This window comes from Accipiter gentilis, chromosome 29 (genome assembly GCF_929443795.1).
Source record: "Accipiter gentilis chromosome 29, bAccGen1.1, whole genome shotgun sequence".
In the NCBI taxonomy this organism is placed as follows: domain Eukaryota; kingdom Metazoa; phylum Chordata; class Aves; order Accipitriformes; family Accipitridae; genus Astur; species Astur gentilis.
This window is the reverse complement of record NC_064908.1, coordinates 6256648-6282705: the sequence shown is the minus strand read 5'-3', so window position 1 is coordinate 6282705 and position 26058 is coordinate 6256648. Positions and strand designations below refer to the sequence as shown.

Here is a 26058-nt window from a genome sequence, read left to right as displayed (position 1 = left end):
TGGGTCACCAGAGCTCTTCGCCTCCTCCCCAGCCCCAGGAGCTGGGGCTGAGCATCACCAGCACCCCAGGGGCGTAAGAGCCCACCAAGGAGGAGGGTTTAGGGGAAGGGACCCTGGGGCTGGGGTGGTTGGTACCCTGAGTCCCAGACTCGGCGTCGGCGGGTGCAGCGCTGGGGAAGGGGCATCCTTCACCCGAGAGCCAAACCGGGACAGAGCGATGCTCGGGGAGGCTCGGGGGACGGAAAGAGGGCCAGGTCTGCCTGCAGCCACCCAGCTCCCCACCGGCCACGGACCCCGCACCCGAGGTCGGTCTCTCCTGACCTCTCGGTGAGCGAGGGATTGCGAGCCAGGGAGGGATGGGATCTGCTCGAGCCTCTGCCAAGAGCTGGCTCCAGATCCGCAGCCAGCTCTGGGCTGCATTTCCCCTCCGGCGCGAAGCGGAGCTGGGGTGTCCGGGGTTCACTCCTCGCTGACACCGAGTCCCCGAGAGCCTCGCCTGCACGTCGGGCCCCGCGGGGAGGTGAGCCGGTACCTGGGGGTGCGGGGGGGGGCCTGGGGGGCTGGGTATGGGGAGAGCTGGGCTGGGGGTGGAGGGGATGGAGGGATGGGAGGATGGAGGGAGGGATGCGGGGATGGAGGAGTGTGGTTGGGAGGGAGGGCAGCGGCGGGGGGCTGGGGGGCCGGGGGGGGGGGGTCCCCGGCGGGGCGGCGCCGGCTCCCGTAACCCCGCCGCTCGCTCCCAGCCCTATAAAAGCCCCGGGCGGCGGCTCTTCCCCCGCCGAGCCCCGGAGCAGCCCTCGCCGCCTCCCCCGAGCCGAGCCGGGAGGCAACGGCCGGGGCGCAACAGGGCTCCCCCCCTCCCCGCCCCCCCCCCGCCACCGGGCCCGGCCACGCGTGAGCGGGGCCCCCCCACCGGCGCCGCAGCCCCCCCCCCCCCCCCTCCCCGGGGTAGGACAGGGCCCGGCTTGGGGCGGGGGGGGGGGGGGGGCACATCCCTCCCCCCCCCCCCCGCCGGGAAACGGGGTGGTGCCCCCCCCCCCCCCGCCGCCGCCCCCCTCCCCGACCCCGGCCCCGGGAGGGCGGAGGGAGCGCGGAGCCGCCGGAGCGGGCGGCGGGGCCCCCCCCCCGCGCCTGGCGCTGCAGGTATCGGGGAGGGGGGGGGGACACACGCAGCCCGGCGGGGCTCAGGGCTCGTCGTGTCCGTGTCACCCCCCCCCCCCCCGGCCTTGGCGGCGGCAGCATCCTCCCCGGCCGGGCCCGCATCCCCCCGCGGCGGAGCCGGGGCTGCCGCCCCCCGCCCCCCCGCCTCCCCGAGCCCGGCCCGCGGCCCCCTCCTGCCCGCACTTGTTGCTGCCCGGCAGGGCTGGGCTGGCTCCCGGTTTAGGGCGGTTTTATTTCAGGGGGTGGTTTTGGAGGGGGTGGAGGTTGCAGCCTCCCCTGCCGTCCCCCAGCAGCCAGCGGTGTCCGGCTCGGCTCCAGCCTGCTCCCCCTGAGGCCAGAGCCAAGCCTGAGCCCCCCCTTTTCCCCTCCCCAGTCCCATCTCTGCCCCCCTCTCCCGCCTCCGCCGACCCCCAGCTCCTCGCCCGGAGGAAGGGTGCGCGTAGCGTGCATCTCCCATCCACCGAAATCTATGATCAGCTCGGTGTGTGTCTCCTCCTACCGTGGACGCAAGTCTGGGAACAAACCACCCTCCAAAACATGCCTGAAGGAAGAGATGGGCAAAGGGGAAGAGTCGGACAAGATCACCATCAATGTAGGTGGTACCCGGCATGAGACCTACAAAAGCACCCTCCGGACTTTGCCGGGCACCCGCCTGGCCTGGCTTGCCGACCCCGATGCCCAGAGCAACTTTGACTTTGATGGCAAAAGCAATGAGTTCTTCTTCGACCGTCACCCCGGGATCTTCTCCTACGTGCTCAACTACTACCGTACCGGCAAGCTGCACTGCCCCGCGGATATCTGCGGACCCCTCTTCGAGGAGGAGCTGACCTACTGGGGCATCGATGAGACGGATGTGGAGCCCTGTTGCTGGATGACCTACCGCCAGCATCGCGATGCCGAAGAGGCCCTGGACATCTTCGAGAGTCCCGAGCCCGGTGGAGGGGCCGGTGGAGAGGAGCCTGAAGAGGAAGGGGGTAGGGAGATGGCTCTTCAACGCCTGGGCATGGATGACAGGCCGCCGGGGGCGGCGGGGGCTGCCGGAGGGGGTGGTTGCTGTCGGAATTGGCAGCCCAGGATGTGGGCGCTCTTTGAGGATCCCTACTCATCCAAGGCGGCAAGGGTAAGCTCTCGAAACGTGCCAGTGGGGAGGTGGGATGGGGCCGTGCTGGGGTTGTGTCTCCGTTTCCTCATGCCCATGGGTGAGATGGACTCTCCTAGTGGGTTGCGTGGGCCCCCCCGTAGCCATCTCCCTCCTAGCATGGGGCACGTTGGCCATCTCCCATCCTAGGGGAAGTCTCTTTCATCATCTCCCCATCCCCTCCCAACGCATCGCATCTGGGGGAGCTGGGGGCAGGCCCGCTCCTTGTCCCCTTCGCACCCTCGGGTGCTACCTGGGCACCTTCTGGGCACATGGAGGTGAGGGATTGTCAGGGAGAGTCCTTGGCAGGGCTGAGTCCTGGCAGAGTTTCAGGATGCTCTAGGACAGGCAGGACTGCTTGGGTTCCTCTCGTCGGGTTGTGTGCGTGCCCATGCCAAAATCCACGTTTAATGGCCCAGGTGTGGAGTGGGGGGACAAGACTGATGCCTGCTGGCACCCAAATCAGGTCCTGAAGCAAATGGAATCCTCACGGTTGTCCCTGAGGAGCTTGTGCTCCTCTTCTACAGCAGCAGCAGCCCCGAAGGACACCCTGTGCCTCTGCGCAAGCACCCCTCCCTGCGCCCTGCAAGCACCCTCGTCCCCGCACCCCTGTCCCCACCATCGCCGCGTCGGTGCTGCCCACGCGCAGCATACGGTCCCCATCAGCACGTGCGAGCGCAGGCTCTCAGCCGCAGTTAACACACAAACACACACACGCACCCCAACCCCCTTTATCCACGCACATCCCCGGGGACCTGGTACGCTATGTACACACACATATGAGCTCATACGTGTACAAACATCCCCCCACGACCTCCCCTTGCACACGCAGATGATCCCTACCCACAGCCACCGACAAGCCCGGGACATAGCCCCCATAACGAGGCGCATCTTTGGGCTCCCAGCCTGGGTCAGGCTTTATTCTGCACATGCGTCTCCTCTCCCAGCTACTCTTAGATCACCCCCAAAGTGCTGCCCACCGACCCCCAGACACCCACCTGTACCCATCCAGTCCCATCCCCAAGCGTGTGTCCCCCATCACGCCCAGTTTATAAATCTGCTACACACACACATATAGGCATTCGGGATCTAAATGAATTCTGGATGCGTTTAGAGGTGTAAAAAAAACATCAATGGTAAGAAATCCTGCAGGCATTTCACACCCACCAGCAGCGCACGGGGCAGGGGGTCAGTTTGTCAAGGCGGTACTTTTGCAGCTAACATAAGTGCAACACACACACACGCACACACATGCAGAGGCTGTTTGGGCAGCAAGAGCTTTACTCATTTTAAAAGGGGTACCCAATCGTTTGTCCGTCTTTGAGGGCTTGTTGCCTCTGAGAGATGCTCTGAGTGGTGGAAAGCTCCAAATAAAAAATTAAACAAACAAAAAAAAACCTGAGCACAATAATTCAACTCAAATTTTTCACGTTATTATTTGGTTTTGCTTTTCCCGTGTGCTGAGCTGCTCTCAGAAGGGCATTTGCTTTAGCAGGAGGAGTGTGTTGGAGGGAGCAGAGATGGCTGTGATGTGAGCCCTGACTGGGGCTGGAGTGGGATCAGTCTGTACTGGGAGCTCCCTGCTTCCTTCTTACTGCCCTAAGATAAAGGCGCAGCTTAGCACCGCCACGGGGATGGTTACCTTCCGGTGGTAATGCTCACAGGCTCTTCTGGGTCATGTTTTCCACTCTAAAACATCAGCATAGTTTTGCACTGGCTTAGGAGAACTGCTTTGGCAGAAGGGGAAACTGAGGCGCGGAGCAGTGCAACCAACCCAAGTAAGCTCAACCTGCCCAGTGCACCCGGTTAATGCAGGGAACTGTTACTGGTTCGGAGTCACCATCCAGCACTAGGATGCTCCGGGACCCATGAGCATCTCTGCACGTGCAACGTTCATGGTGCTGCCTTGGTGTTTTGGGATGGCTGAAGTGGGATTTCATTAATACTGCTCCGTTTCAGAGTCTCCCCCTTCCTTTTCAGAGCAAAAGGGGTGCTGCCGGCCACGGCATTTGGCCTGGGGATGCTCGGGAGCAGCCGGTCCAGTGTGTCTTGCCAAACCTTGGCAGCAGCGGGAAGGAGAGCGGTCCCAGGTTGTGTGCGTAAACCCTCTCCCTCGATCATGCGACAGCAGTGACTAAGAGTCTCGAGGGCTGAATTTCTCTGGTCCTTGCTCCTCCTTGCCTGCGGAGCAGCCCCTCGGGCCCTGACTCAGTCGGCTCCTGGCTATTTCCATCTTTCCCTCCTTCCATCTCTTCTCTCTCCTGGCACCTCCTGAGCTGGCGACTACATGAGCGTTCAGTGAGAAATTCCGCCCCAAATTTTTAGTGTCTTTTCCTTGTAACATTGATGCCCATGGGATCTTGGCTCCTGTGTCTAGTCCAGTCTTGGTGAAAATTTGGTCCTTACTGTAGCTGCTGTCCCAGCTGGAGTGGAAAACTCTCTTTCTCCCCATGGGAAACTGCCCTGGTTGTGATTTTATCTCTAGTTCCAAATTTTGCTTACTTGTAGCTCCTCATTATTTTTCCTTTTGCAGCCTGACTTGTGGGGTCCTGACCTTACTTCCATTGGGATTTCCAGGCTAGTGACCCCCTGTAGGGTCATGGCTTTTTTGGGAACACCCATCTCAAGCTGTCGAGTGCATGTTTAGATAGCATAGATCATCGGCAGGTTCTGGAGGACTTGTTTGGTGGGACTTTCGGTGCTGTATTGGTGGCTACTGAGTATATGCATAGATTTTATTTTATTTTTAAGATAGTTTCAGAAAAAAACCCTTGAGCTTGGAGCAGAGGCTAAAGCTGAGATAAGACACCTCCGGTCAGGTCTTCAGCTGCCACAAAACTAGAGCAGCACTATTGACTTGGGGGGGACGATGGTTGGCACTGGCTGTGAACCTGACTCTCCTATTTTTAGAGGTTGCTTTTGCTCCTGGGGCTAAATCAGATCTCACCTACACAGCTCATACAGCAGGGTTGCTTCATTGCTTGAGTGTTTGCAGGGTCTCACTCTCTTCCTTGGTAATTTTTTTTATTCCTACTTGGCTCTGAGTCTAAGTTTTTACTCTTCACGTTTTCCTCAGATTCCCTATACAGGGAAACTCAGGAACATTACTCAGCCGTCAGCTGAAAAGCGGATTATTTTGGCCACGCCACTGCTATGTAGACACGCTTGTCTGGTTAAACTGGCCTTGCTTTAAGATCCCACTTTGTTGTTGGGTTTGCTTCCCGAATTGCGCATGGCTGATCAGCGAGGGCTGCCTTCGGAGCTGCCACCAGCTGATCCACATCACGGCGCGTGGTCCAGAGTGGTCTGATTGAGGGGTACGGAGCATCGCAGCCCATCCCCAAGTAGGTGGCTGTCACGGGGCGGGGGGGAGGATCATCTTCCAAAGTTTTCTCCATCAACTAGAGCCTGGGTTAAACTTCACACCTAACTTTTGGAGGGCTGATGCTCTCTGTGCTGGACCCACATGGGTTTGCCCTTGGGGACACCTGTCAAGGACGCTCTCGGCAGGCTCAGGGCTGCCGGCACGTTACTGCTGGTGTCCGGGGCCGGGTTTTTCTCAAGCGTGACTCAGGCTGTCTCTGCTGCTGATTCACTCCAGCCGAGGACCCGGGCTGTCATCTCGAGCAGGCTCACAGTGTGGCTGCCTGCTGAACGCAGCCGGTCGGTTGGGTTCGACAGCAAAAAGTCACATCTTGCTCAGTGCGGGTGGGGTGGGTTAGCAGCAAAGGGTGCTGTAGCGAGATCTGCTCCCAGGAAGCCAAACCCGCTGTGCTTTTGTGCTGGAGGAAGGTAGAAGAGCTTTTCTGCTCAGAGGCTTTTTTTTCGGGGGCTCTTGGAAACAGATGCTCTGGATAATGGACTCATCATGAGCTCATCCTGTCAGGGAGGAGGGCTGAGCAGGATTGATGGGGGGGACGACAAAGTGTTTTCTTTTTGACACAGCCTGTGATTTCCACTGCATGCTGCTGGCCCCTCCTCGCTCCCATCGGAGGCGAAGCAGCAGCGCGCCGTGGGGCAGAGGTGGCGTGGAGGGGACAAAGGTCTCACTGGTCGGGCATAGGGGAGCATCTGGGTGTTAACAAGTCCAAGCAGCAGTGGGATGCTGAGCTCTGCCTGCTCCTCTTCTCCTCATCCTGCCTTCCCAGTCCTGGAACCATTTGCGGGCACATCATCCACCACTGACCCTTAGGGAGAAGGGAGGGGGCAAAAGCCCATCTCTGATCTGTCCAGGCCCCAAAACTCAGTCATGAATGGTATGAACAACTCGCCTGGGGGGGGGGTTGGGGATGACTGTAGGGGAAAGCTCTGTGAATGAATCCTCTCAAAGTTCCCTCTTCATGTGTGTTCCCAGTGGAGGCTCCAAACCCAGACTGTTGCAGATCTCCCTTCATCCCCATCACTGTCATCTCTGGCATATCTCCAACCACAGCTGGAGCCCAGCACACCTTCCCCTGTACATTTCGTAGCACTTGGAGAAGGGTCCTGCACTGATGGCCCCAGACACTAAGGTTTGCTGTCAACTCATGGGACAGGTCCAGGGAACCCTTCCTGTTCTCCATTCTTGGTCTTGGGGAAGTGGGTGGTGGCAGCACAGCTCCTGGGGTGTCTTGAGCCTGTTGCACTCATTTTTATTGAATGAGGACTTCTCCCATCACTGCTATTGTTATTCACTAGCAGGGATTAGAAAAGATGTATCAAAGGCAGGTGACACCAGAAGTGAGTCTCAGGCTCACCAAAGTTATTGTCACGGTGGTTTATAAAATTGCTGCTCTCCTCCAAAGAGGAGAGGTTGACCCAAATGAATTAATCGGGAGGGGTTGACCCAGATCAGCTAATGGCCTGTGTAATTTCTACTTTTGCAGGTAGTTGCTTTTGCCTCGCTTTTCTTCATCCTGGTCTCCATCACAACCTTCTGCCTGGAGACGCACGAGGCCTTCAACATCGACGTCAACGTGACGGAGACCCTCGTGGTTGGCAACACCACAACGATCCTGCTGACGCATAAAGTGGAGACGGAGCCCATCCTCACCTACATTGAAGGTGTTTGCGTGCTGTGGTTCACCCTCGAGTTCCTGGTTCGCATCATCTGCTGTCCAGATAAGCTTCTCTTCATTAAAAACCTGCTCAACATCATTGACTTTGTGGCCATCTTGCCCTTCTACCTGGAGGTAGGTCTCAGTGGCCTGTCCTCCAAAGCTGCCCGGGACGTACTGGGCTTCCTACGGGTGGTCCGTTTCGTCCGGATCCTCCGGATCTTCAAGCTGACACGGCACTTTGTGGGTCTCCGGGTGCTGGGCCACACACTCCGGGCTAGCACCAATGAATTCCTGCTCCTCATCATCTTCCTCGCCTTGGGGGTCTTGATTTTCGCCACTATGATCTACTACGCTGAGCGGATTGGAGCCAAGACGTCCGACCCCCGCGGGAGTGACCACACGCACTTTAAGAACATCCCCATCGGGTTCTGGTGGGCTGTGGTCACGATGACGACCCTGGGCTACGGCGACATGTACCCCAAGACCTGGTCGGGCATGGTGGTGGGGGCTCTCTGTGCGTTGGCCGGGGTGCTCACCATCGCCATGCCTGTGCCCGTCATTGTCAATAACTTTGGGATGTACTATTCATTGGCCATGGCCAAGCAGAAGCTGCCAAAGAAGAAGAAAAAGCATATACCCCGTCCGGCCCCACTGGACTCCCCTACCTACTGCAAATCCGAGGAAAACTCCCCCCGTAACAGCACCCAGAGCGACACTTGCCCGTTGGCGGTAGAGGAGGGGGCGGCTGAGCGGAAACGGTCAGGTGAGACCCCAAAGGCGGGGCAGAGGGAGGGGGACACCTCCAGGAGCCCCCGAGGCAGCATTTTTGGTCCCCTGTGTCCGAGAGTCCCTGGGGACTGCCCTGCTGCAGGACGTGTCTCCCAGCTCTTGGGTTGGTGAGAACTTGGTGCAGAAAGGGCTGGGGCCCTTGGGTATTGGGTGCTGTATTGGTGGACCAGGATGCTGCAGATCAAGATCCTCCCTCCAGGCAGGGGTGGGAAAGGCCATATCCTGCTCTCCTAATGGCACAGATCAAGTCACTGTGGTGTGATTCAAGGTGTCCCTACCTAGCCCACCTCTTCCTCATGCTGACAGAGGTAAGATCATTTGCCTGATTCCCATCTTAGCCTGGTAATGCCCCTGGGGTAGATTTTCTTTTGCTTTCTCCCACCGTAAATCAGAGCGAGCTTCACCAAGATGGATAAATCCATAGATACTCCCTGGCGCTTGACCCCACCTTCCCATTCATCTTCTAGTAGATGATCTGCAATGTCAACGCTGCTCCAAATCCTGTGCTCAGGCAGGAGCAAAATCAGCCCCTGTCCTTTTATTATTTGGTCTCATGCACTGAGCTGAAGTTTGGGGTTTGGCCAGTCTTTCCTTCAGGTCAGGAGAGGGTATGGCCCCAGCCGTGGGCAGTCGTTGGTGGGCCCCAGATATAGGTGTTTTCCTTTATAAATCTCCTTTTTCCACATTTCTAAGCATCCTGTCTGCCCCAGGAGCCCTAACAGTGGGGAGCAGTGAGAGTAGATGTCGTGCTCTGGAGGAGCAGGTCAGCCCAATCCCTTTACCCCAACACCAATCCAGGAGCTCAGGCCAGACCCTCACCTGGCATAGCATCCTCTCAGCTAACGAACCGCAGAGTCAGATGACATAAATTAGCACTTCAGCCCTAACCTGAGCAGCCCCTATCTCAGTGGTGTGAATTTTGGAGAGCTAATTCTCACTAATCAGGTGGGTGGATCTCAAAGACCAGGGGTGTTTCTTCCTTGGCAAACCCTGCTTGGCTTCACGTGGGGTATTACAACCCTCAGCAGGAGTAAGAGCTGCTGTTTGTGATTAAAATCTGGCATGGTCCTGTTCCCCTGGTCACTCTAAGTTAGCATGTCCAGGCTGGGATCAGTATCTGAATTTGTGGGTGTTGCTCTGGGCCATCTGCTATCTGGTTTTCTGCTTCCTTGCATGGTCTGAGAAAATCCTTCTGGCCACCCCAAGCACCTCATCCTGTGGGTTTATTGACTACTGATGGGTCTCTGCCACCTTCTTGCAGACTCCAAGCAGAACGGTGAGGCCAACGTGGTGCTGTCAGATGAGGAGCAGCCGCTGTCGCCGACCGATGAGGAGAAGCGGCCCATGCGGCGCTCCAGCACCCGCGATAAGAACAAGAAATCCTCCACGTGCTTCCTGCTGGCCACGGGTGACTTCTCCTGTGCGGCGGATGGAGGCATCCAGAAAGGTATGGCTGATGCTGGAGGTGTGAGCTGGCCCGTGGGCTGGGGAGGGTGAGATGGAGGAGTAGAGGTGGAGGTTTGTTGCATCCATCCGAGACAGTGGTTCATCTCCATCTACCTGCCTGGCTGTTGTTCTTTGCTCCCCAAATCCACTTGTCTTCCTGCTTCTCCACCTGCTTCATCTCCATCCACCACGTCTCTCCGTGCTAGCTCTATCCTTTTTGTTTTCTCCTCCCCCAAGTTCTCCTCCCCTGATTGCCACCATGTGGGGTCTGTGACCCCATGCTGGCTGCAGCACCTTCCCTGGGGACAGGTCTGTCCCTTTGCTCCCCCCGTGCTCCAGCTTCTCCTGTCCCTCCAACTCTTCTTGGGCTTCAATCACCCATCTCAGGGTGGTGTGAGGGGGGCCTCTCTCCCAGAGACATGGTGAGGTTGTGACTGAAGGTGGTCAAAAGGTTTTCAGCAGGGAAAAAACCCCACAGGTTTTTTCTTTCCTCTTCCCCTCTGATGTCTTTTGGTGGGTTCGAGCGTGGGGAGCCACGATGTGTCAAGTGCTGCCTTGCCAAAAGCACCAGGCTGCCAGAAAGGCTGTCTCCTCTGGGTTTGGAAAGTGAGCTTTGCTAAGTGTTGAGGTTTTCAATGGGAAACTGTGGGGGAGATGAGTCAGGAAAACACTAAACTCTTTTCTTCCCATGACAAAACAAGAGTCCTCTTCAGCCTGGTCTCTTTGCACCATCCTTCAGCCTTCTCTGCTCCACCAGCAAGCATGCCCTGCGCCCGTCTCCCAGCACCCCAGCCCCTGGCAGGGTAAATCCAGTGCCTACCTTGAGCCACAAAATCCAGCTATGCCCTCAATTGCTGGGATAATTCTCAGGACACAGCTCAGGTTTTTAGGTCTGCAGTTATTTTTGTGTGTCCAGGGTGGTGTGGGACGATGTAGCTGCAGAGCTGACCTACCTCTACCTCGTTGGTACCATCTAATGCCAGTTACTGGGAATGGTGCATGTGAACTGGGACCAGGCAGGAGAAAAGATATGTGCTATGTATCTGAGCTGCACACCAAGAGCTGCTGGCTCCTGGTGTTGATGATTTGGAGGCCCTCAAGGGTTTGCTGCTGTAGCACTGCTTGGGATGGTAAAGACTGGATGGGCTTGGGACAGAGGGAGGTGTTTGGGGGCAATCATGTTTATTACATTATTAGAAGCAAATTGGTTGCTTCCTCCTGGGAAATCAAGGATTCCCTTTGGCATTCCTGCTCAACCTCATCCCTTAGAGGAAAAAAAATGAAAAGCTTTGCTCATCTTTGGGCCGAAGGGTACTATACAAATATTTGTTTGAAATGCCTCATGTTTTTTTCCTGGAAGTGCTTTTTTCTGTGAAGTTGGTCTTTTTTCTTAATGCCTGCTAATGCAAAGAGGTTCTAGTCCTGCTCCAGACTGGGGGGGGATGCTGAACTGGAAGGCATGAAGGAGAAGGATGAAAGCCAGTGCTCATCTTCATCCTTACAAGATGCTCAAGTCGGGCATCTCTTCAACTGAAGCATTTGAGCTTGGTCCTACTGAAGCCAGGAGAACCAGAGTAGATCTGAGAGCTGAGGATCCAGTGCTGCTTTTGCTGTGATCTGAAATCACATTACTTGGTTGCAGGAGACCGGGAGGTTTTTCTTCTTGCATGGTGGCAGCAACAGCTACTTGAAAGGGCATTTTTGTGATCTTTCTTGGTTTGTTCTGGTTTCTTTTCTGCAAATGTCAGAGTGCTTTTTACAATTAAAAATAGTTGTATACATGGGTCACTTACACCCACCTTGCTGAAATGGTCTTGCACCTGGAGAAAGGTGGATCCGGTGTCCAGAGGGACTTGAATAATGCATGAGACCTTTTGGGAAGAGGGAACCTCAGTATCTGTGTCCTGCTTGGGCTGTTGGGGATGGACTGGTGGGATGCTGGCCCAGGAGGTCAGGGCTGACGTCTTCCCTGGTGAAATGCTCCAGCATGGTCGGGATTAGTGGTGACCAGAGGTGATCAGAGGGGCAAAGCAGGTTCCTGCACTCCAGCCGAAAGCCGTTGGGAGCCGCAGAGGCGCCTCTTCCCTTGGTCCTGATTTATCTCCTGCTGAGGCTGTTTGTTCTGGTACTGGGATGTTGGCAGCTCTGCAAATTGAGATGAGCTTGGTTCTGAGCCCGACTTGCTGATGGCCATCTGTCAGATCCTGGGACAGGTACTGATGTCTGTACAAGCTGTGGAAATCAGGAGATGGATCTGGATCAGGAATATGCTGCAGATCTCGGCATCCATCATGGTTCGAGCCTAATTCCAGCGGTTGGTCTCATTGGGGCAGCTCAAAGAGAAGAGCTACCCCTGCCCACCAGCCCTTGGACCTGCACCCTGGAAAAGACTGAGCTGGATTGCAGTGGATTGCCATGTAGCATGTGGGTTTTGTCCCTATTACTGCTTCCAGTGATGCCACCTTGCTCCCTTGCTGCTGGGGACAGCTTCAGACCCCGTATCTCACTTCAGCACTCAAGTCCTGCTCAGCAGTTCCCCAAAATGTGTCCTGCTGGGGCCCAGGCACGTTGGCATGGGTCTGTCTTGGTATGTGAGCCCCCGTCCTCTGCTTGGATGGAGGGATACGGAGGCAGGATGAGTCCAGCATCCCTCATGCCAGTGAGATCGGTTATGATGGTCTAGGAAAAGGTAGTGATTGAAACCAGAGTGGGATTTCAAGAGGAGCCACAGGCAACAGAGTTAAATGGAGGGAAGAGGATTTACCCTCCTGGCAGGTCAGCTTTTCCAGCACCTCCCTTTGACGGCACGCTGGCAAGGCAAAGCGGCAATTTTTGATGTGGTTGCCAGAACCCGGAGCATCATGCAGCTGATTTTTACTCTGTTTTACTCTGCTTGCTATTAGTGCAGGGCCCTGACCAGCACATGGCTTGCGCGGTGTGGGATCAAGCGCGGGGATGCTCACCTGAGCATCCACCAGCAGTGCTTGGCTGGGGGGAGAGCAAGGACAAGCCCACGTTTGCACAGGAACGCGCGTGCGAGTGTGAGTGCATGCAACACGCAGACGAGTGCCAGGCTGCCGTTATAAACAAGCACAGGCGTTCCTGGGCAATGCTGCCTGCTTGCGTTACCCTGTCCCCATCTGCTGCTGGCTCAAAGCATGTGCGAGCGTGCACGTGCGCTCGGGAGCCACGAGTGTTTGCATGTGGGGAGCGTGGCATTGCCAGGTCCCAGCGAAGAGCCCCTGGGGGTTACACACTGCCCCACTGCTCTGTTTATAAGATGCCTCTATATGGCTCCTTGGCAACAAACCCATTTATAAAGCAATCCCGGTGACCTCAGTTAGCACCTCTGTGAGTTGCTGGGATACTGGCTCCGTTAACGAAAAGCATCGGTAGCAATTAGCAGAGCACAACCCTCCGGTGCTTTGCAGCTTGACTCTGTGGTGGCACCTGGCTCTGAGCTGGGTGGAAAACCACAATGGCCTTGAGGGATGGAGTCCTGAGCTCCTTCCCAGGTGCTCCCACGAGTGTGGCTTGGGAATAAATTGATGGAGAAAATGAAGTGTTGGGCTCGGGGCAGGTTTGCCTTCAGAGTTCCGTTGCAGAGGGGCCCTGGGGCAATCAAGCATCTTTATGAAGTGCTGCCCCAAACTGTGATGCTTGAGACTTAATCAAACCCGGCAGCATGATTTTTGGCCCTGTTCCTATGCCCATTTCTATCCTTTTCTATTCAGTGATCTGAGCAAGAGGGCAAAGAGCATCTGTAAAGTGCTCAACTGCATCAGTTGCTCCTTGCATCGGCAAGGCCGCTTCCAGCAAGCCCCAACCCGTAACACCTCTCCGCCAAATCGATGTTGTTTGGGTGCTGGATCCATCAGTAACCCCAAGCTTTCAGGGACTGGTTGCATCTCGGCACGATTGCTTCCCACACAACGTGGCTCAGGGTGGCAGGGAAATGCGTGAGCTCTTCAAAGAGCCTCAGGGCTCCTGGGAAAAGAGCAAGGTTTGCTGAAGGATGAGCCTGATGCAGTTTTGGGGATTTTTTTGGGAGGAGAAAGGGGTCTTTGCATCAGCTGCTGTAGGTGGGAAACATCCCCAGCTCAGGGCTCTGCTCACTTCCCTCCTCGCTTGCTGTGTGGATTCATGCCAAAAAGTAAATAAGGAAATTGCTCTTCTCTTTGGGGCCTGATTCTGCTCTCGCTTCCACTGCAGGAACTGGAAAAGCTTTGCTGAAATCAGCAACAGGTTTAGGCAGATGACCTCTCTGTCCCCCGTGTCCCTGCAGGGGGATGAGTTCTGGGAAGCGGTTGAAGACTCCCGTGCCTCCCTGCCAGCTGCTGTGGTTGGGAAATGATTAGGAAAAAAGTATAGAAGGGGGATAAAAATCAGATTTAAAGAGGTAGTGCTCTGGAGCCTTCTCCAGACGATGCTCATGTCTCAGCATCCTCCTCGGGGGTGTGTGCGGGGGTGATGCCGTGATCACTCCGGTGTGAGCCTTAATCCCTGATCCAAGCCCAAAACAGCCTGGCTGGGCCAGCACCTGCCGTCGGTGCCTTCACAGCAAAGCAGAACCTGAAGACGCGCCATTAACTCCCCAGGGGGGACACAAGGACAGTTTCCAAGCTTGGCGCTGCCGAAGGGGCCATCCATCACCTTGTTTTTCTGCTGTCAGGGAGCCGCCTCCCTCCACTCCCCGCCTGCGTACGCACACTCGCACGTACTTGCTTTCTCCAGAGCTCGCTGGTGCTTGCGGGGAAGGCAAAGGCAAGGCTGGGTTTGCTCGCCCGGGTGCTCTCGGGGAAGATGCAGGCGAGTGCGGCAAGGCGCAGGGCGGTTGGGCTCATCACAGCCGGGAGCATCCTTAATTTTCAATATTTTGGCAGCAGAGCTGTCCCTATAAGGTGCAGCGATCCAGAGAGCAGATCTTGAGGCTCATCTTTGAACAGGGCTGCTGTTCGGACCTAAAAATCCAATTTTCAGTGCAAATACTTAGTTTCTTTCCTGAAAGAAAAGTGGCTTTTGACCTGCGAGAGCATTTGTTCTGGCTGTTGCTTTTCAATAAAAGTTGGAGCAATTTCTGGCTCTTTGGGGGAGTGTGAAGGGTTCCCATGCTTAAAGCAATAGAAATATTTTGCTTTTTAATGCAATTTTTTTATGGAAAATAATGAGCACATCTACCTGCTCCTTTCCGTACAGAAAGGTGTCAGCAGCAGCTTGCTGCTGCAGCCGGCTTCAAAACCAGAGCCAGGGGAATAACTCCTTCCAAATTCCATATTTGCTTGAGTTCTGCTGCTTTTCCCCGTTTGCTTCAGCCCATGAAATCCCCAGACTCATTCCTCATTCAGAGCAATTTAGGAAACAAAACCCAGCAACCCCCAGGACTGATTTGGTCTTGCAACTTCAATGGCTTTCGAGTCCTGGATTTGGCCAGTGCTGCTCAACTGCATGGGGAGGCGAGGGGAAGGGAGGGGAGGTCTGGAGGATCTGCAGAAGCTTGGTTGCCCTCAAAAAACCCTTCCTGAATTTTTTAGGGGGTTGAACTGGGATATGGGGCTGGGCGATGCTCACCCTGGTGCTCTTTGCTTTCCGAGCCTTGGGAAGGAGGCTGCTCGGCTCTAACCTGTCCATTTTCTTCACCAAGGCTATGGAAAATCCCGAAGCCTAAGCAGCATAGATGGTGTGGCAGGATCCACGGTGGGCTTGGCTCCCCTCGCGTCCCGCTGCAGCTCTCCCTGTCCTCTGCGGCGTCCCTGCTCTCCCGTCCCCTCCATCCTTTAAAACGCCGCCCGGATCCCGCTTTGTTGTGTCGTGTCGTGTCGCTCTGTCCCATCCCTGCCCCGTGACGTCGGGTCTCCGCGGCGCTGCCTGTGCCCAGAGGAGACCGAGCTGGGACACCTCCATCCCTGAGAAGCGCGTTCTGATCTTCTCCAGCCCAGCGCTACCACCGTGCTCCCCCTGCCCGGTTTGCAGGACGTGTAACATCTCCATTGAACTTGTCTCGTGCCCATGTGTTTGGGACAATCCCTGGAGTAGGTGTCTGTTGGTTCTTTGGCTTTTTTGTTTTTTGGGGTTTTTTTTTCCCCTTGAAACCTTATTTATCCTAAATAAATTGGGCCAACCCATGCGATTCCCTCTGGTGTCGAGCCCTCCTTCCCGTGGGCCGTTTGCACTTGGGCTAAAGGGTGGTGGAAATGCAAGAACATGTTGACTCATAAAATTATATATCATTGTGCTGGAAATGGCTGAGTTCATATCATTTTAGGTCTTTTTTAAAAAAAAAAAAAACATCTTCAAGTTTCTAGAGGCAATAGATGAATAAACCTCTATTCCCAGCCCAGCAGCAGTTCCCCTCTTGTTTTGTGCTTTTTTTCTGCCTAAATCACACTTACTCCCTCCCAGCTTGTGTCTGCTTCTCTATCCAACCTCAGGGATGGTCCTGGGGCTGAAGATGGCTTTGGCAGCCTTGAAAACCAGCCCCGAGGTCCTGTGGAAGTTGGAGACTGTAGGGCCCCCGGCTGGGTGTGGGGAGCATGTGGAGGCTGGGGTAAAGGATTGGCAAAATATATGTATGGATGCTCCCAGGAAGAGCTGGGAGGTGGTGGGGAGAGGAATATGCGGCCCTGGGAGCAGTTGGGAGAGCTGCTGCTGCTGTTGAATAGTGGGGAAATGAGAGATTTGAGACAAAATGGTGCCTGAATGGGTATGGGGATGAATCCTCTTTTGAGATGGACGTGGAGTGGTGGGGCAGAGCATCCCCATGGAGATGGGAGCTGGCTTTGAACCTGGTCTTCCCCCGTCCTTGGGAGGATGCGGTTGGAGCGCCAAACTCCCTGTCGCACCGCTGGTTTTTACTCACGTGTTAGTTTTGGGGATGATTTTGAATGATCTCGGCTAGAACTAGAACAAAACCTTCAGTCCCCTGATTTCTGGCTCATTTCTAGCTCTGTTGCCCCAGTTTTGCTTCCCTGGAGACGGCTGGCTCTCAGGTGGCTGAAAGGGGCTGGTTTGGTGGGTGCAGCCCTGGTCTCGACTTTCATCCTGGTGCGCTCTCAGCATCTTTCCTTACTCTGAGCAAGTCCAGCTCTGTGGGGCTGGAGCCTGGGGACTTCCAGCCAGAGGATGGGGAGCAAAGCTTAGCCTTGGGTGTGTTTAAGATAAAAAAAGGCCCGAGAGCTTTTTGGGGGCCAGGCCCTTCCCCTCCCTCTCGGCCAAACTGGAGCTTGTGCTCGGGGGATGATGCAGAGTGAGGATCCCCTTGGTGCAAGGCTGGTCCCTGCACCCCGAAGGAGGCAGGCTGGATTTTAGCAGATTCCACAGCCAGGACCATCCTGCTCCTTCCCAGGCTCCCAGTGCCTCAGTTTCTCTAAGTGTAGAGAAGGATTAATGCTGGGATCCTCCTGCAGTAAAACTCCTTGCTGCCACAGTGGAAGAGATGCTACACAAGGAAGAATCGTAAAATGCCTCATCTGGCTTATTTGTTTTCCTCCCCACTGAGTTGAAGGAGCTGCCAGGAGGAGCCAGTCACCACATCACCAAAACAAGCCCCCTCCAAGTCTTACCTGGGGCCAGCAAGAAGCTCTTGCCTTTTATTTCACTTTTCTTCTTTCCCTCCTCTCTTCTCCTGCCCCAGCCATGTGAGCAGAGCAGTGAGAGTCAAAGGAAAGCAGAAAAGAGGGGAAAGAACTTGGTGCCAGGAGCTGGATCCTGGGGCTTGATGGCAGGAGCTGAGCACTGCATAGACCCGGTGCTGGAGCTGGAATTTCTCCAGATTTGGGGAGAATTGAGGATGAGCCGCATCCCTTCTCTGCCCAGGGTGTCCCGTAGTGGTTTCCGACCCCTGTGCCACGGCGGTGATTCAGTCCTCGCTGGCAGCACCTGACTTTGCCGTGTGTAGCTGCATTCCTTGGATTTCTGTAATTAAAGTGTATTCCCACACCAAACAATCAGGGTAACTTGACAGGTTCGTGAATCACCCCAAAATCCCATGAACTGGGTGAAGGGGCAAGTACGGTGGCACCGTACCGGTGCTTCTCTGGCGCATCCTCCCCTTTGGAGCAGGCTCCTCTCAAAGCAGAATGAGCTGAAATAGCCCCAGCCCGTGCGAGCGGGAAGGTCACCCTCCATGATTTCAGTGGTCTCTGAATCATAAATGATTTAACCAAGGTCATGCGTTGACTTTGGGGATGAGCCAGGCATGAAAAACCAGCTCTGCTGCCCTGTCTCTTGCAGAAGCTGCAGATCAAGAGAGTCGAACTTTGGGGTTTGAGTCTTTTGAAAGCACAGGATTAACCCCGGAGCAGACACAGCCACAGATCCCAAGAGATCCCACCCTTTCCTTTCTCCCCACCAGGCCCCCAGATCAGCTCATTGAAACACTGGAGCTGGTTTCTCAGTGTGGAAAACCTTTGGAGGACCCCCCAAAAAATCTCATCCCCATCAGAGCAACGAGGGTTGAGTGTGAGAGCTGACATGGAGCCGGTACGATGCAATTTTTAGCAGTGGCGTTATGCAACTCGGGAGAAGGGATGACTAATGTGCAAAAAGCTCCTCTAAAACAACCGAGCCCCAAATGGGAGACGGAGGGATTTCAGTGGGAGGCACCAAACTGTTGAAAAACCCATCGCATCTTCTCCCTCTTCCTCCCCGCCTTCTTCTGAACAAGTGATTTGGGGGATGCAGGAGGGGGAAAAACAGTATGTTGTTATTTTTAGGTGGGGTCTGGGTCGGTTTTGGGGATGGATGTTAGCAGGGGTTAATCCCCTGGATAAGATCATAAGAGGAGCTGTAGTAGATCAGAAGAGCAGACCACTAAATATCTCTGTAGCCCAGGGTTTTATCTCAAACAGTGGCCAAAATTGGCTGCCTAGAGAATAGGATAAGAATAGAGCAAGAATATACGATACTTCCCCCGAATATCCTCCCAGCCGCTTATCTATGTTTAGGGATCTGGCGCGGAGTGCACGTTCCAGCTAAGGCGAAAAGCAGCGGGAGAAAGCAAGGTTGTTTGATTTATTTTTGATGAACTGAATAAATCAATAGGAGTCCAGCTGCCTCTGCCCAAGTCCTAAAATGGCATTTAAAAAAAATATCAACTGGTGTGCAGTGGCTGTCAGGGCAGGGAGCTTGCTGCTGGCATCCCAGCCTGGAAAGGAGAGTTTCCTGTGGGATGGGGTGAGCGTGTAGGGTCTGAGCCACTGTCTTGTTCCCAGCAAGTTGCTGTGATTGAGCAGGAACATACAGATAAAGCACTGTATGTACCATATATACGTGCCCCTCACCTATGTATAGCGTGATGCCCGGCAGTGTGGTACCAAGGGGACCTTTAGTGCCCCGTCGCAGCTGCAGATGCACGTGATGCTCAACAGCGGGAATGGCATCAGAGATGCTGCGTAGCATCGGGCTGCCCTGATGTTGTTGGATGTCCTTGCATCCACCCATCTGTGTGTCTGTCTGCTGAGACTGGCAGCACTTTGGGATGGGGATCAACCCCCTTATAACCACCTGCACCCGGTGCAGAAAGCAGCCATGCAAGGGACAAAAGCCGAGCAGCTTTTTTCCTTTGGATCCGGGGGAATTTGGGGGCAGTTGCCCCCTCCATCATCCAGCAGCAGCTTCTTCCTTCTCTCTTCCTTCTGGGAGACTTGGCTCGCCATCCAGTGCCTCATGGAGGCTGCGCTGCCATCCCAGTTTGCGTGCAAAGTATTAATTGTTATTGTTGCAACAACTGCTCTGTTTCTCGGGAGATGCCTGAAAGAGCTGAGAAAATAGAAAGGCCTGTCAGGCAGCCGGGCAGGAGGTTAAGATGTCAAGAGAGTAATTGCTCTACCCAGAAGCAGCCTGTTTCTGGCTTCCCTGGCACTGCCAGGAAAAATCCTCAGTGCTTATTTGATGACAATAAAAAAAATTTAAAATAAATAGCAACCCCATCCCTTGCCCGTGCTGACGAGGAACGGGGAGAGCAGAGGCAGATGCAAAATAAGATGCAGCTGAGCTTATAAATAGGTGCCTCCCAGCTCCCAGTCTGTTACTTCATTACCTCCGCCCGGGCAATCGATCCTTACGTTTTTCCCCCACGAAAAGGTAAATGGAGGCTCAGAAAGTATTTTGCAAACTGCTGGGGAGCGGGTCACACTCTTTCTTTCATGTGGGACAGCCTGGGGCAGGGTGATGGCTGTGAAAAAAAAATAATCCTTTGACTTTTGGAGAGCGAAAGGGGAATCAGCTCGATGGCAGCACTGCCCTGGCACAAGGCTCGGGACCAGCTCTCTGGATTGTGTGGAGGATGCCCAAGGCGAGAGGCGGCTTTGCAGATGTGCAGCCCCCCAGGGTAGCATCTCTGGTCCTCGCAGCATGGGAGATGCAGGTGCCTGCTGGCTTTTGCTCCATCGTAGTGAAATCCCCCCCGTCTTTGTGGTCCATGGAGATGGGCATTGCGAAAGATGCAGATGTTGCCTGGGAGGTGTTTAACTCCAACATCTGGGGAGCACAGTGGGGTGCTCTACCCCATGGGGCGCTGCTGGCTCTTCAAACCCCTCCTGTTGCGGTGGTGAAAAAAAAAGGGACCGGCAAAATGTCCTGGGGTGGCCTGGGGAAGCTTTTGAGGGGGTGCTGGGGGGCGCTGTGAGGAGCCATCCCTGCCAGAGTGTTTTGGCTTTTGGTGATTTCTCTTTCAGCACCTCCTGAGCCTCTCGTCTGCAAATAGATCTTTCAATGAGGGGGGGGAAAAAAGGGGAAAAAAAAAAAAAAGCATGTGCACTTGCAGACCAAAGTGGAGTTAGCGTAGGACCTACCCAAACGTTATGCTGGAGCAGCTGGGAGCTGGCAGCCCATGGAGGCAGCACTTAAGGGTGTTTGGGGAGGTGCTTGTAGGGGGAAAGTGGGACTGTGTGAACTCACCACCCCTGGAAATCTGGGGGGGAGGATGGCCCAGGCAGCACCACAGCAAACCCTGGGGATTTTGGGGGCTGGGTGACAGCCGCGCTGTGCCAAGCCTCCCGCCTTGCCCAATGAGGGGATGGTGGGACATCAGCCCACTGCCATTGGGCAGCAGATCTGCACCCAAAAAAAGGTGGAGGAAGGAGCCGTGTGCCACGGAGGGGCTGCAAGGGCGAGAGGGACCGGGACCCGCTGGCGGTGCGGAATCGAGCCAGCAACGATAAGCTGAGACAGGAGGGCAGTTTCCTTGTGGCGGCTTTGTCTGGGGGACAGCGATTGAACGAAAAGAATCTCGGCTGTTGTTATTTATTTTTAGTTGTGCTAATTTTTTTCCGAGGCTGGGAAGCTGCTTTCCAAGGCAGGTCCCTGGAGGATGCGGGCAGCAGGTCTCGAGCTAGCACACAAAATGGCTTTGAACGGGGAGGAGGAGATGGGAGTTAAAAGCCGAGTCGTGTCCCTGGTAAATCAATCGACCTGACGGGGAATGTTTCTAGCAGGCCACGAGCCCTGCTGAGAGCTTTTAGCTGCTTGCAGGAGCGATTGAACCAGGAGCAGTGATATTTTTCAGCAGCTGCCTTGTGCATGGCCAGCGCTGGTCCCCAAATTGGTGCTGGGGGGTGATGCTGGGTCCCCCCAGCTGGCCTGTCATGGCAGGCTGGGAGGTGGGCACCTCTCCTGGAAGCCCTGGGATTTTGGGACTTTAATCTGAAGGGTTCTTCGGGGATGTGGGACTTCGAAAAGCCTCCACATCTGGCCATTGCTCGCCCAACGTGCACAGTGGTGCTCGAGGGAGGATGAGACCTTTATTTTGGGGAAAATGAGATGTTTTTGGAGCTGTGTTGGGTCTGCAGAGGGGAAAGCCAGGGCAAACCCATGGTCAGCTCCTGGTGTTGGGTTTCGTAGCAAAATCCCTGGGTAGAAAGTGCAGCTCCGTGGCTTATCGGGTGGATCAGGCACTGTCTCCCTGTCTGATGGCCCCTCGCCTGGAACCCGGGTCCTGGCACATGGGTAGAGGCGATGTTGTGACTCAGAGCTCCAATCAATGTTAATTAATTCAATGATAACGAATGAGAGGGGGAGAGAGAGAGAGAGAGAGAGAGAAGAAAAAACACTGTGGGATATTAATGCACCAGGCTTGGCTTTGGGACATCTGGCTTGGGAAGTTTTGGTCAAGAGCAGCTTTCTGGGAGGAGAGGGCTGCAGCAGGGATGACTTCTTTCCTCTGCTCTTCATTTTTACCCTCAAAATCACCCTGACTCCATGTCTGGTTGCTTTCAGAGAATCATTTCCCATGTCTCCATCTCTGGGTGCATTCTGAGGCTTTTTAAAAACATTTTTTCCTGGTTTACTGATGGAATAGCAGCATTTTATCCCTCCAAAGAAGGCCATTTCATTTTGTAGTTACTCTGTTTTCTGCACCCTGCAAAGTTTGGGTCCTCTGGAAGCTCAGTCTCCCTTGCCTTTTCCTATTTCTCCACAAATAGCCAATGAAAGCAGTGTCTAATGGCGTGTTTAATACTTGTGTCTTTAATTGCAGACACCTGCCAAGACGTCCTCTCTTCCAGTTACCCCCAGGGTGAGGTGGTCACCTTCTCCTGAGCTCCGGCTGGATGCAGGCAGCACCCCGGTGAGGGATGCCTTCCCTGAGGGATGCTCTCCCCAAGGGATGTCTTCCCCAAGGGATGCTTGCCCCGAGGGACGCCTTCTCCGAGGCGGAGGCGTGTGTGCCCCGAGGGATGCTGTCCCTGAGGCTAAGGGATGCTTTCCCCAAGGGATGCGTTCCCCAAGGCCAAGGGATGCATTCCCCAAGGCTCAGGGAAGCTCTCCCTGAGGCCAAGGGATGCATTCCCCAAAGGAGATGCTCTCCCCGAGGCTAAGGGATGCTCTCCCCAAGGCTGGGACATGCATGCCCCCAGGGATGCCCTCCCTGAGGCCAAGGGATGCTCTCCCCAAGGAGCTTTGCTTGCCCACCACAGCAGCCCAAAGCTCCAGTTGCCAGCTCCGCAGCTGGGGAGGTGGGGGTTGGCAGCCGGGTCTCCCCCCCCCAAAGAGGTGCCGCATGGCAGCGGGGCCGGGAAGGGAAGTTGGGGTTCCAGGGGTGGCCCCGCTCCCCTACCTGCTGCCAGCCCTGCCACATAGACGCTGCCCGGCTCCCCAGCGCACCCCTGGGCTGCCCCCCTCCCCTCGCCCACGCTTTCGGATGCACCTCGCCCCTCCGCCTCTGGAGACTTGCCAGCTGCTCACCCGAGACATCGCTGCCCGCGGCTCCATCCGTGCTCTGACCCCCTCCATCGTCAAATGGCCGCTGGGGACCCTTCCCTGGGGTTTCAAAGGCTCCATTCAAGGTGCCACGAGCGGGTCGCTGCACCATCACCCCCCTCTCGTGGGTGCTTACCCCAGGGTGCAGACCCCGAGAGGATGGGGGGGACGAGCGGGTCGGTTTGGGCGCGGGGACGGGGATGGGAAGCAATAGGTGAATGAGGTGGGGTGAACCCAGCTGGCCTGGAAGGGTCAGTGTCTTTCTAATGCTGTTACATATCTCTGTGATCAAGGCAATACTACTCCCATTTCCGTCTGTCCTGTACGCATGCCTCTACCTGTCCAACCGTACTAGAGTTCGAATAAAGACATCCATGAGCTGAGTCAGCTCCCGTACCCCTCCTGCCTCCGTGTTTCCTTGCCACCAGCTCCCTGTGTGCCCACAAAGCCCTGTCCCCACCTCGGGTGTCCCTGGCAGCAGGGACAGTGATTTCAGCAGTGGCGTTGCCTGAATGTTGTGGTTGAGATCCTTGCTTTCTCGCACAGCTTGGATGAGAGCCCACTGGAAAGCCCACGGCAGACTGGCTTCAACATCCACGCGATATTCATTTGTGGAAGGAAAGGCACTGCAGAGCTGACAAATGCATTGGCTCTGCCTGCTCTGACTATCAAAGATGAAATAATCAGCATTATGGCCACACCAGTGCCATCCTTATGTTTCAGAGTGAACACTACATTGAGGTGAACGGCCTGGTCCTCCCCAAGCTGTCTGGGCAGCCTGGCCACAAAGCCGAGCAGACAGCACTACACTGATTCATGGGTTTAGGGCTGAATATTTCACACCCTTTTGAGGCTGGGGTGTTCCCGGCGTTGCCTTTTGACCGGCTCCGAAGGAGGTTTAAACACCCTGCACCCCCCCACCCCAAGACACAACGTGAGCCCCCGAAGAGCCAGAGAGACCTGGCACGACTGATCGCTGCTGCAGTGAGTTGGAGAGGTCTCAGCTGACCCCTCCAGGATGGAGATTTTGGGACTCCACCTGTTGACAACTTGCCCCAAGGGCTTGAGGTCTTTTATTTGAGACTGGCAGTGCAGGAAAAGGCCAGAATGCTTAAAACCAGGGAGGGTGGAGGAGAGGAAACTGAAAAGCTGCCACAAAACTGAAAAGAAAGCAGTGACAAATGTAAGCAATCAGTGGCGGGGGGCCAAAGAGCAATTAAAGCGCAAGCCTTCCCCCGAGGCTGGGAGCGAGATGCTCCGCTTCCCGCTGCAGCTGCAGAGCCCTTGTGAGAGCCCTGCCGTGCTGCTGAACGTGCCAGGGCCCTTCTCCGACATGGCCGTGGACACGGATTGATCCTCGGATCGATGCCGAGTGCTTGGGTTGGCCGATCAGGGTCAAGTGATGCTCAGCACCCGCATCCTCCCCTGGGTCCTGCTCAGGCAGGTTGGGGGCCGTGAGTGCTCGGAGCATCTCGGCGATGCTGGGGACCTGCCAGGCTGCTTGAGGGTGACCGCAAGGGGAATGGGACAGCCTGACCCTTTGGGAGGTGGGTTTAGGGACAGGGTGGTCACGCTGTGGGTGGTTGGTAAAAAGATAGCTGGAGATGTCCCCTGTAGTGTTCTCCAGCCTGGACAAAACCTCTTCCCACCACCGTTCTGTACCACATTGGCCATTTGCAATCTGTTCCCCACTGACCCCTGTGCAAAAATAATTAATCAGGAGGAACAACCCAGTGGCTCAGGGACCGAGTGTGTCCCCAGGGATCCCTCCAGCTCTCCAGGGTGTCCATCTCCTACCTCCTCCTTCTTTGGCTGTTGGCTCGGAGAGAAAGCTAAGTCCCTCTACGCCTGACTCTGGGGCTCTAGGATGAGAGTATTATGGCCCCAATCTGGATTTGGGGCAGGGAGAAGGGCGTGAAGTGTTGCCAAGCCTTTCTGAAACTGCACAAAGGCAGACATGAGCCATCAGCCAGGTAAGGTCCTTCACCCCAGGACACCGTGGGGGTGTTTGAGGGCAGGAGGGGGGTGAAGCGCCTATCCCAAACTCCCCGCCGGTGCAGGGCTTCATTAGCTCTTGCTCTGGATGCTCCATCGTGCCGGGCTGGGGCTGTGCACTGGGCTGCTGGGCAAGGCCGTGGGTACCCTGACTTCCCAATGGACATTGGAGACACGGGAGGGTCATGGTGGGTGGGGGGGTGGAGACGGGAGACACTGGATCCCTGACGGGGTGGGAAAAACCCTGTTGGGGGAGCACCAGGACCAGGCATGGAAGAGCAACAGCTCCCAGAGGGAGCAGAAAGCCCAAAGGGGAGCAGAAAGGTTGGTTTATTGATGTTTCAGCTGTCCCCACGAGGAATTCAAACCATTTTTGGACCCAGGCATCTGGCTCCCCAGCGGGCAGTGGCATGCTCCCGGCGTTCCCCATATCCCCATGGAGCAGCCCGTCCCTGCCAGCAGGCGATCCCAGACGAGCCCAACTCCGGCAGCTCCAGCCTGGGGCTGGCGGGGATTTCGTTAGTGCCGCTGCTTGTTTGGAGCCACAAGGTTTGGATTCGGGCACTTTTGGCACAAATCCCCTCCTGGCCCGTGTTTCTTGGCTCTCTGTCCCTCTAGGTATAACTCCAGCACCAGCCAAGCGGGAGAAGGGGAACAAGGGATGGGGACAGAACCTGGCACACCCTTACAACAGCCCCTCTTTTTCCCAAACAAAAATCACCCTTTCCCCCATCTCCAGTAGCATTTTTTACTCTTTTTGTTTATTTTTGAAGCCAAGGAAAGACCAAGCGGGGAAGGAGGCACACATGGCATCCGGGGACATGCAGCGGAAAGGGAACATGGGCAGAAAGACCTGATATAGGGGGGGACGGTGACAGCATACCTGGCCTCGGAGCTGAGATTAGCCATCGGGTGCACTTAAAGGAATTTTAATCAGCGAAAGATGGTGCTGTCAATAAAAACAAGCGAGAGGCTCCGTGGCGCTGCGCCAAGGTGATGAGCGCATGATTTTTAATCTAGGAAAGTAGCTGCCGGGAGGGGAACGGCACACAGCCGGGCAGTGGCTCCCGCAGAACTGTGTCCCTGCCAGGGATAACTGAGGGGCTGGATCCGGGCTGGGAGAGGGGCTTTCCCCCGCCAGAACCAGGCCACCCTTTGGGGTGTCATTGCAGGGGGAGGTGGTGGGGAAAGGGATGGGGTGTCTGGTGATTGCATGGGGCTGTTGGGTTACTCTGCAGATGGTTTTCTTGAGGATTGTTCTCCTGTGCCTCAGTTTTGCCTTTCCTAAGTGAAGTT

General features: G+C 55.6%; 2 protein-coding genes across 3 annotated transcripts in view; one reads left to right on the top strand and one right to left on the bottom strand.

The window, feature by feature from the left end:
* The window catches only part of LOC126052234 (potassium voltage-gated channel subfamily A member 2), a 358553-nt gene that overhangs the window by 206047 nt on the left and 126448 nt on the right, over positions 1-26058 (bottom strand). The window lies entirely within an intron of this gene.
* Positions 438-23114, top strand: KCNC4 (potassium voltage-gated channel subfamily C member 4). Of its 2 annotated transcripts, none has more exons than XM_049832618.1 (5): positions 438-520; positions 1535-2281; positions 7165-8101; positions 9389-9574; positions 22046-23114. In XM_049832618.1, exons 2-5 carry the CDS (start codon positions 1631-1633, stop codon positions 22105-22107), a joined length of 1836 nt encoding a protein of 611 aa, XP_049688575.1. In that variant the 5' UTR covers positions 438-520; positions 1535-1630; the 3' UTR covers positions 22108-23114. The 2 variants fall into 2 exon arrangements, with proteins under 2 accessions (XP_049688575.1, XP_049688572.1); XM_049832615.1 differs by lacking the exon at positions 22046-23114 and adding an exon at positions 15215-15362.

Bases quoted from the DNA above. Each gene is read 5' to 3' on its own strand.
- KCNC4 (XM_049832615.1), top strand. From the start codon at position 1,631: ATGATCAGCTCGGTGTGTGTCTCCTCCTACCGTGGACGCAAGTCTGGG. The intron at 2,282-7,164 runs GTAAGCTCTCGA...CTACTTTTGCAG, and splicing joins ACTCATCCAAGGCGGCAAGG to GTAGTTGCTTTTGCCTCGCT. The intron at 9,575-15,214 runs GTATGGCTGATG...TTCTTCACCAAG, and splicing joins GGATGGAGGCATCCAGAAAG to GCTATGGAAAATCCCGAAGC.